The sequence below is a fragment of the Capra hircus genome, chromosome 5 (assembly GCF_001704415.2).
Source record: "Capra hircus breed San Clemente chromosome 5, ASM170441v1, whole genome shotgun sequence".
NCBI classification, from domain to species: domain Eukaryota; kingdom Metazoa; phylum Chordata; class Mammalia; order Artiodactyla; family Bovidae; genus Capra; species Capra hircus.
The window spans coordinates 40875722-40887110 of NC_030812.1; the positions used below are offsets into that span (position 1 = coordinate 40875722).

Here is an 11389-nt window from a genome sequence, read left to right on the forward strand (position 1 = left end):
CCTCCATTGGCAGGAGGATTCTTTACCACTGAGAAGCCCCAAGTGCTATGGACACACATACAAAAATGGACTGTAGGAGCCTCAGAGAAGGAATGGGACACTAGTTAGGAGACTCTTACAGTACTGCAGGTAAAGAGGAAGGCTTTTAAATCAGAGATGTCTAGAAATGGTAAAAAGTGGTCATCTTTGGATTGTATGTGAAGGTAGATCCAACAGGATTTTCTAAGAGTGGACATTGGGTGGGAGAGTAAAAGAAAACTCTGTTGACTCCTAAACTTTGAGCTTTGATTCAAGAAATCAGCAGTGTCATCACTGAATGTGGTTCTGGAAACACTACACTCAAGATAAATGAGAAGAAAATTTCTTCCTGAAAGTGCCTCCAGTCTAGTGGCTAACACAAATATATTCACATAATTATAATGCTACTTTGTTATTATATACCACTTTGCCTCAGCAAAGTGTTGTCAAAGCACAATTCTAATCAGGGAAGTGAGGATAGATTTCAAAACAGAAGTTATTCTGAGCCTGGGCTACCATTCTTCTTAAGTTTGGTATTACATAACTTGAATTTAGAAAGACAAACTGTATTATATTCACATAATTAAAACAATTAGAGTAAACCAAATAAACCAAGCTGTGAGCAAATTTTTGGTTCCATTTCAGACCACAGTCATGCATTATTAACCAGAAACAGAAGTTAAAATCAAGTCCCCTTTCCAATGTAAGCCTTTACATATATATTATTTTCCATTGCAGGAGCCTTCTTCCTTTATGCTGGATTCGCTTCGATGGGTCTCCTTTTCATCTACGGCTGTCTTCCTGAGACCAAAGGGAAAAAATTAGAGGAAATTGAATCACTCTTTGACAACAGGCTATGTACATGTGGTGCTTCAGATTCTGATGAAGGGAGATATATTGAATATATTCGGGTAAAGGGAAGTAACTACCATCTTTCTGACAACGATGCTTCTGATGTGGAATAATTATCAGCTGCTTATATATTTAGTCATTTAAACAAACTTGGGAGAGAAGAACAGCAATTGGTGACCTCACTGCCCTGCTTTTAATCTGGTTCTTTCCATAGTCTAGTTTTGAATGACTTCATATCCTAGAATATTTGATTCCAAGGAAGATACCATCACAATGACATTTTTTTCACATACAGAGATGTAAAAAATTTACAGAGATTTTAAACTAATAATTATTGAACAAATGTGTGTAATTCCTTCCTGAGATAGTTTAAAATGAATATTGTACCCAGTGACTTCAGTGATATCCTTTTTTCCTAAGACTATATATAATTATTAGTGGCAATTGAGTCAGTGCTAATCCAGCCAAATCATATATGTATGATATTCTTATGACAAAGGATGCTAAAATATGGTCCAAAGGTATTTTCTGTCAAAGCACAGTCTGTTGGCCCTAATTTTTCCTAAGGATGAGGCACTTATCTGTGATCAGCTATTAGAAAAAAATTCCATTTAAGCTTTCATCAACAAATTCAAAAGTGTCTCCTACAAGGGCACAGCTGTCCTATATCCTTTGTATTCTACATTTTCGTTTCTCTCTCCAATTCAAATCTTGAAAATTCTTCAGCAGCTGACTCTGTACAGAATCTTTTGAACATTATAAAAAGCAGGTCTTTTTAGGTTTATTTTCCTACATATTTTTTGCATCAGTTAAGAAGTATACATTTGCACAGATTAGCTAGCAAGTTTTGATAAGTATATTTTATTGCTAGAAAGAAAGAAAAGATTTTTATGGACCTTAAAGATTTTTAACCCTGAGTTAGTCACTTAAGTGTGCAGCTGTAAACACAAAATAGCACTAGATCTTCAACTGTATTTCAGGGTCAGTTTTTGTTCAAGCGAAAATCCCCTGTATTCACAACTTCACTCATCAACTCTGGATTCCTACTATTTGTGCCTTCATTTGTGTTACATAAATAGCTTCTAGCAGACTATCTTTCCCTTCTTTTAATCAAATAATTTCTGAAACAAGGAAGGAAGGAAGAAAATCAGCAACAGAAATAACCCTGCTGTTATTTATGTTTGTTTAATTAAGTAATGAGACTTCTATTTTTATTAACTTTTTATTAACTTTTCCTAAGGGAATTGTCACATTTTATTACATAATGGTACTTGTCTTTTTTTTTTTCCTTTTTGAATCTAAGAGTATAAACTGGTTTTTATGTTGCACACTTTCTCATTTTCTCTGACATTCTCTTAAAAATAGATACATAGATTTGTCTGTGGGTGTATCCTTTTTCTCATGCTTGACTTGGATTTTTTTTCTTCTTGTCTAAAAACTGGGATTTTCCATTGGAACAGATTAATGGTTCTCATATGTGTCTTTAAGAAATGTTGAGTTACTATATTTCTGCAGTATTTTTTCAAAGTATTCATTAGTTTCTATGCTCATTCATCAGTGAATTCCAATTTTTGCTCATATATTAAGAACTACATAGTATGTACAAAATCACTCACAAAATTACTTAGTTCCAGTGAAAATATGAATGAGTCTTCTGAGGTCAGTTAAAAGTGCAAACATTTGATGCATTTTAACGTGTCTCTAAACATCTTATAACGTATTCTTTGGAGTGAAAGAATGACTCTAAATTCAGTGTATTTCTGCCAGCCTCCAAGATGGTTTGGTCTCTCTCAAAGTCTGGCTTTAAGAATGTCATAAGAACATTATGACAATTATGACAGCTGAGAATGTAGCCGGAGAGTTTCATTCTCTAAAGTTAAAAATCCTTCCACCAAAAAAGAGTTTTCTCTCTTTGATCATTTCATGTAATTAAACAAATATATATTTTTGAGAGCTTTTTTCCTTGACTTAGGTGCTCTGACAATTGATTTCTAAAGGGATATTAATTTTGCTTTTCCCCAGAAAAGCAGATGTGCTTTAACAGAGAAAGTTATTATTCTATTGATATTTCTTACCCCATTAGAAATTTCTTGTTTGTATAATATTTCACACAGGTAAAATGAAATGGGAAATGAACTATTGTATGATAAAATCAGAATATAATGTGGAGAAAAAGTATTTAAACCCATAAAGTGATCTGTTTAGAAGTTTGTTTTCCTGATTTATCTAAATAATTCCCACAATTATTCTGTTTATTGTATACATGGCCTTAACTATATGCTTATACTCAGCTGAGCTGAATGCACAGTAACTTTATTAAAGAAGCAACTGAGCTCATTATTTCCTATAGCAGAACATGGCCTGTTCTCTCTGACATAAGTAAATAGTGTTTTCAGCTTTATATCCATAAATGCATATAATAGGGAAAAATAGCCACAGTTCTTGTCTTCTATTTTCAATTCCTTCTATAAAGGACTACTAGTTATTTATATAGTGATAAAGATAATATTCCATATCTTTGAAGTACAAGACAGAGAGGCACAGTATAGGAATTATTTATAATTTTTTAATGACAACTACTTGAAAAGGAACCTTATAAAATTAGGGTATTATTTTTAGATTCAGTGAACATTTATAGTATATTAAAAACTAAGTATTTGAATTTTGCAGGTTTTTTAATAATATGCACCTTCTAAGTTATCAGCATCTTTGGCTACCACTGTCAACTTGAAAACATTCCATTTGAAATATCATCAAATATATATTTATAGGAAAATTTATATATGGTATGATTTGATCTATCATATTAAAACACATTAAGCATCACACTGTTAGCTGAAATATGTTTCCTTCTAAACATGCTACAAATTTAGTAGAAGTTTACTGTGATTTAGGAAAATATAGGGAAGATGATCATAACCTCTATTGAGGCCTAGCTGGATGGCTGGTAAGATATGCACTAGACTTAAGAGAGTATAACATTTCATTTGCATCTGAACACATAGGGCCGAATGTTAAAATCAGATAGATTTTAAAGGTTAGGTATTAATATTTTTCTTAAATATAAAATTCCTAATAATTTTGATTGTTGCACCTTAGTCAATAATTACCCAAAACATGATTTTAATGTATATATATAAAGATCTAAACTAAAATTAGATTTAAAAGGTATTATTTCCATTTGAAATTTTATCACCAGTAATATGCAGTAGTTAGTTCCCAGATGGAAAATGCTGAGAGTAGTGTTATCAAGTACTTTTCATATTTTCATTTTACCACTGAGCCATTTTAGTGTGTAAGAGTCTTAATATTATTTCTTAAGTTATTCACTCTAAAGTGGGAAATTGTTAAATTAGAGAATTTAGAAACTGTTTACTATAATTTCAAAATCAGTTATCCAGAGGAAGAATTAACAGGGAAAAATATAAGTTGACAATTTATCCTTTTGCCTTTATATCAGAAGTAGAATTGAAATGCATTATAATACTCCATAGATCTTGGGGGAAGGGTATTCTATAAAATATTCTTCATGGCATCTAAGAAAATCTCACTAGCCTCATTAACTTAATGACACTAATATATTTTATAAATGCTATAAAACAATAAGAAGGGTGGGAGGATTCTTTTGACTTTCTTTCATCAATAATTAAGAACAATAAAATTAATAAGGTGTTTTGTTATAATTTATTTTACTATTCTCCTAGTTATGAAATCACAAATTACACTAAGCACCTAACAACATTTATATAGTTGTTTTATCAGTTTTAAGTTGCCACATTCAGACCTTTTCAGTAACTACAAATAAAAGAACGATATACCATGCCAGAAGCAGAGAATTCATAATATGTACATTATACCAAAATGTATTGAGTTTTGGATAAATTTTACAACTTATGTGTAGCTTCTGCCTATTGAGAGACTCAGAATTGTTCTCTGGATTAATTTTAGCATCCTGTTTTCTGTCACTTTCTGTTTTCTTAGCCTTATGTACAATAATGTTAACCTAGTTTGATGAAGTGATCCAGTTTGTAGCAGCATATCAATTTCAGTATCTTCAGTCCTTCCGGGTGAGCAATATTGCTGCTATTTTCTAGAAACAGAAATCATTTTAAAATGCCAACAGCTAACTGCTCCCAACTCTCTTAAAGATCATCTCTTAGAGAAGGAGATTTTTGTGTGCCAGTAATCATCAGAGAGAGATTTTGTAAGTGTTAATGATGTTCAGAAATACATGAAAGAATTTTATCTTATAATTTTCTTGTGAGTGTAAAACGATACAATTCTCATAAGTCTTTACTTTATATGTATAAAACAGAGTCTGTTACACTTGGGTGATTTGGTCTGTGGAATGTTAAATATCTATTTTCATTTAGCAGCAATATTCAGCTTTTGATTTTAGACAGTTAAGCCCATGCATTTGATTTTATCATATCAATATAATGAGAAAAATAAAAACATAGCTTACAAGTACTAAAAATTAGAAACCACAAATATTTTGTAAAATTTTAGCAAATTTATCATTATTCCATCTCATTTGAAGGTTAAAAAATGAGACTCAGCTCTCGCCAAAGTAGAAATGTATGTTCTACATGTCCAAACTGGTTTCTAACAGCTTTTGGACTATATTTCACTTGATGTTATAGTATCTTTTATTTGTACTAACTGTTCAAATTTCTATTTAAAAGCTCTGATATACATCTAGATTAAATCGAAACACAGTTTTGTGCTTTTAAAATATGTTTTCAAAATGTATATTTTAATTTCCAAGAGTGCATGTCATATCGTGTTTAATTCATGTCTTAACAAATCCAATATAAATATTTATTCCTACATGTGACATGAGATATCTCTTAAAAATTTGAATATGTATCATTTCCTTCAAAGTCATTCTAGCTATGGTTGTATCAAAGTATTGTATATTTTATGGAGATTTAATGATGTATATGTAAATGTTTTTTAAGTTATTTTATTGAAGTTCAATCTTTACATAAAATTAAATCTTTTTTTTAAAGTGTCAGTGCCAGAACTGTAAATGAAAATAATCAAATAAAAGTTAAGACAATTCACTACTCATTTATCTTCCTTGTAGGTTTATATTTTAACCAATTATCTTTTTTGGATTTTAGAATCTAGGTTACATAGTAAAAGCATCTAAAAAGATTACCTATATCTGTATATTTATGCAATGCTATTCATTTTAATGATATTTTAACTTTAAAAATATTTTAATACCTAAAAATTATTGCAAGGAATTATTCTGAATAGTAAATATAAAGCTCTGAAATGAAGTACTCAGAAATCTTTGAAGAAATTTCTTACTGTTGTCAGAACCAGACGTTGACATGAACCATTGTGTCAGATTGACAAAAATTATTTGAGGTTGTTGCTTTACAAGTGAAAAAATACCTACTGGATGACCAGTTGACAGTTCTTTTTGGAATTATGTATGCCATTCTCCATTACCATTCTCCCCCTCTGTAGCTTTTATTGGTAAGCATTATATTTTTGTTTGATCTGTGTAGACATTAGACTTACCTCTCCATAGTTTGGGTGTGCCATCTTGAGTCCAACTGTAGAACAGGTTTGAGGAGATACTCTGGAGACCGGTGATCCACTGTCACTCATTGGCTTACAGTGGAGTTGCATCTTAAGCAAGGATTCTAATGTCAACAGGTAAGACAAAACTCCTACAGTTAAAATGACCCTTGAAAAGCCCCTACGTTATGCATAAAGTGTCCACACATCTTAACACCTGAACAGTGCATTTCATATCTGTATCAGTGATCAGCAAAGTCTTCATTTAATTGTCCAGTCTTATTGGAATGCTGTCAGCCTTTTATGGGTACTAAAACAAGTTCAGAACATTTTGGTGACTTATCCAAGATCACTCACTAAGAAGTATGTACAAAATTTTTCTGTGCAGTGATTACTCTACAGTCTTTCTCTCTTGGTCCTCATTTGGAATGTCTTCTTGTCAGATCAAGGAAGAAAGACTGAAAAATAGACAGTGTGTTTTTCCTGTATTAGAATTGAAAGGATGTGAAGGAAAAGAATCAGATACCTCATTTTAACCTGGACTATAGACACAAATCTTGAAAACTTTTGATCTGGGAATTCTTTTCCAAATATGAAGCAGTATACAAATGGTCCCCAAGTTAAAGAGGTTCCAGTTAATTTTTCAACTATAAGAAGATGTGAAAATGATTCATATTTAGTAAAAATTGTACTTTGAATTTTTAACTTTGATATTTTCCTGGGCTAGCCAGATCTGGTACGATAGTCTCTCCTGTGATGCTAGACAGGACAGCAGCCAGAGCTCCCAATCAGCCATGAAATCACCAGCCTAGAAAACTGATTCACTTATAACCATCACATAACCACAAAGCCATTCTGTTTTCACTTTCAAAATAGTATTCAATAAATTACATGAGATAATACTTTATTATAATATAGGCTTTGTGTTAAATGATTGTGCCCAGCTATAGGCTAATGAGCCTAATTCTGAACACATTTCAGGTAGGCTGGGCTAAGCTACAATTTCACTAGGTTAGTATTAAGTACATTTTCAACTTAGAATTGGTTTGTCAGGGTGTAACCCCATCAGAAGTTGAGGAATATCTATATAGTACATTGTTTAAGAGATTAGGCTGATGCAAATTGCCTAAGTTTGGATCCCAGCTTTTCCACTTACTGCCTGGTAACCTAAATTACTGAGTTACTCTATGTTTCACTTTCCTATATATATAAATGAAGATGTTACTAACTCCCTCTTATATGTGTCAGGGAGGGATCACATCAGTTAATCATGTAAAGCACCTAGAGGAGTGGGACATTCCTTAGGGATTGGCTGTTCTTAGTATCATCATCCATATGCTATCCCTAATTCTGCTAAGACCATGATATTCATATAAATTCCCTTCCTTGGGAACAACTATTAGGGGCAGGAGCACATGGGCTTCTTTGACATGTAGCATGCTTGCTGTGTGAGTGCAGTAACCAGAATTCTGCTGACCAGAATGGTTTAAGCTGACTTTGCTGACTAGCCTGATACCCCCTTCCTTTCTTTAACTCTTCCGTGAGTATCCACGTGAATGGCACAGTGGATGAGAATTACAGCCTCCTCATGTTCTCCAGATTAACAGGATGTAACATGCAATTGCTATTTATGTGATCTCCCAGCCATGAAAAAAATTTAAATCTCTCAGTTAATTATCATTTAAATTCCTTTCAGCTTTTAAAATATAATTTTGAAATCTTCTCCAGCTGACAATAGACACTAACCCTTCACCGATAGGCTATATTGAAATAAAGCTCATATTATTACTGATGCTATTAATTTAATATGGAACATTGAAGGTATTTTTACCTCTAATATTTTATGTAATTTTCCACTAAAGTTACAAAAATTAATTCCAGATGGTCACCATGCAGAGGAAGTAATTTTTTTATATGAAAGAAAATACCGGCATTTAAATGTTAAACCCAAAAGATAGATTTTATAGAGCAGCATCTCTCAAAGTGTTGTCCCTGGGCTAGTAGTGCTGGCATCACCAGTGAATTTATTAAAAATGCAAATCTGTGGGCCTCACCCGACCTACTGAATCAGAATCTCTAGAGATGTAGCCCAGGAAACGTCTTAAAAATATAATTGACATACATAACACTGTGTAAATTTAAGGTATACAAGGCATTGATTTGATACATTTATACATTGCAATAGAACTACCACCATAGCCTTATCTAGTACATCTATTATATCATATAACTATCATTTCTTTTTTTGTTGTGAAACAAGATCCAGTCTCTTAGCAACTTTGAATTTATAATACAACATCGTTGTCTGAAAAGCTCACCAGGACTTATTTGTTTGTACCAGATTTGTACCCTTAACTATCTCCCCAGTTCCTCCAACCCCCAGCCTGCTAACTACTATTCTACTCTCTATTTTTACAAGTTCAGCTCTTTTAGACAAGGAAACTATATTTTAACAAACTCTCCAGGCAATTCTTAAGAATGTGATGCGGGAACCATTGAATTAGAATTTTGAAATTGTCACTTTAAAAAGGAGTCAGTAGTATGTTCTTTCAAATAGTAAGCTCATCTACTGAAAATTGAACTGATTGAGTGGATTTATCTTCAAGTTACTTAGGAATTCATAAAGCTAAGTCACTTCCACCTCAGGGATGTTACACACAGTATTACCTTTGCCTGGTCACCCTATTTGTGCCCCTGTTTCTTTTTTGTTATTCAAATATCAGCTCAATGAAGTCATCTCCATGGCCTACCTTGATTATGCAACTTAATTACTCCCTTCCTCCCCCAATATATTACCAGATAACCTCGTTTTATTTTCTTTCTAGTACTATCACTACTTGAAAATTTTTTTTTCATTTCTTTTTTTCTTTTTTTTTTTTTTTGATCTGGTCCTCTTTTTTTTTAATTTATTTTTTTTACTTTATTTTACTTTACAATACTGTATTGGTTTTGCCATACATTGACATGAATCCACCACGGGTGTACATGCGTTCCCAAACATGAACCCCCCCCCCCACCTCCCTCCCCATAACATCCCTCTGGGTCATCCCCGTGCACCAGCCCTAAGCATCCTGTATCCTGCATCGGACATAGACTGGTGATTCATTTCTTACATGATAGTATACATGTTTCAATGCCATTCTCCCAAATCATCCCACCCTCTCCCTCTCCCTCAGAGTCCAAAAGTCCACTCTACATATCTGTGTTTCTTTTGCTGTCTCGCATACAGGGTCATCATTACCATCTTTCTAAATTCCATATATATGTGTTAGTATACTGTATTGGTGTTTTTCTTTCTGGCTTACTTCACTCTGTATAATCGGCTCTAGTTCCATCCATCTCATTAGAACTGATTCAAATGTATTCCTTTTAATGGCTGAGTAATACTCAATTGTGTATATGTACCACAGCTTTCTTATCCATTCATCTGCTGATGGACATTTCTTGTCTGTTTCTCCCACTAGAATATGTACAACATGAGAGCAGAGAATTTGTATTATTTACCACTGACTCTCCAGCACCTCATATAATGCCAACCATATAGTATGTGCTCAATAAATATTTGAAGAATAAATGGATGCATGCATCACAGGTGCTTCTGTGGTCCATGAAGCAAGACAGGAAATTTTTATAGGCTAAAAAAATGATTTAAATGACACCATGACACCAGACCAATATCAAAAAGCATGCTTTGAAGACAAACTTTTGTATACAAAAATTATTTTAACCAAACAGCAAATTCCATGTGGTGTATGATTGTATATGTATTCACATAAACACACTTGGATGATAAATTTTGTTATAATTCCTATTACAAAAGGATAAATCTAATAATAAAAGTTATTAAATATTAGGATAGTAAGCTTAGAGTGGAATTTGCATGATTTATAATAAATTTATCTACTTATACATTTTGTTCATAGATAACAACTCACTATATGCCAGGTACTTTATACATACATCATTTTATTCTATCTTCACAGAAGTCCTATACAAAAAGGACTGTTATTACCACTACTTTGTAGATGAGGAAATAGTTGAGTTACAGGAAGTATAGTGACATATTCAGTAGCATAACTTGTTGAGTCTGAACTTAGACCCAGGTCAATTTCTGTAACTATTACTGTGTTTTGTTTTTTACAATGAGCTTTATCATGGGAAAATTGAAATTTTTTGTACTATTTTCTTCCTACAGGGTCACTAGTTATGGGTTTATAAACTAAAACTTAACCAAAGGGTAAAGCATAACAGTATAATTTAGAGTCAGATGTGAAAGGATTCCCCAGTGGTGCAGTGGTAAAGAATCCACCTGCAATGCAGGGAAAGGCTACCCACTCCAGTATTCTTGCCTGGATAATTCCATGGACAAAGGAGCCTGTCAGGCTAAGTCCATGGGGTCGCAAAGAGTTGGAAACGACTGAGCAACTTTCACTTTCACTTAAGTAAAAAATGGTCAGTAATTTCTGAAAACATGCCTGAATTTACATTTATGAATTAACGCTGAGAATCCTAGTAAGTTTCCTTGCTCTAAAGTCTTCTCTGTCTGAAATGAAATAGCTACTCCAACATTTTATTTAGTGGTTTAGCTCATTATATCTTGCTCTGTCCCTTTACTTCTAATGTATATGTTTTATATTTAAAGTAAGTTTCTTGAAGGCAATGCATAGTTGGATATTGTTTTATGATCCGCGTGACAATCCATTTTTTAATTGGTGTATTTAGACCATTGACATTTAAAGTGATATAGTATCTATCATATTTGTTACTATTTTCTATTTGTTGCCTTTGTTCTGTATTCCTAAGTTTTCCACTTTTTCTGCCCTTTGTGATTTTAATTGAACATATTACATATATGATTCCATTCCTTTTTATATAAGCATATCAATTATAACTTTTTTCTCATTCTTTAAAGTGATTTACCTAGAGTTTCCAATAGGTATATGCAACTAATACAAGTCCACTTCAAATAACACTGTACTCCTTC

General features: G+C 32.7%; 1 protein-coding gene across 1 annotated transcript in view; it reads left to right on the forward strand.

The window, feature by feature from the left end:
• The window catches only part of SLC2A13 (solute carrier family 2 member 13), a 504156-nt gene extending 498213 nt beyond the window's left edge, over positions 1–5943 (forward strand). The window contains exon 10 of the mRNA XM_018047921.1: positions 757–5943. Within this exon, the coding sequence (XP_017903410.1) occupies positions 757–983 (227 nt within the window). The 3' untranslated portion in view covers positions 984–5943. The remainder of the gene's footprint in view (positions 1–756) is intronic.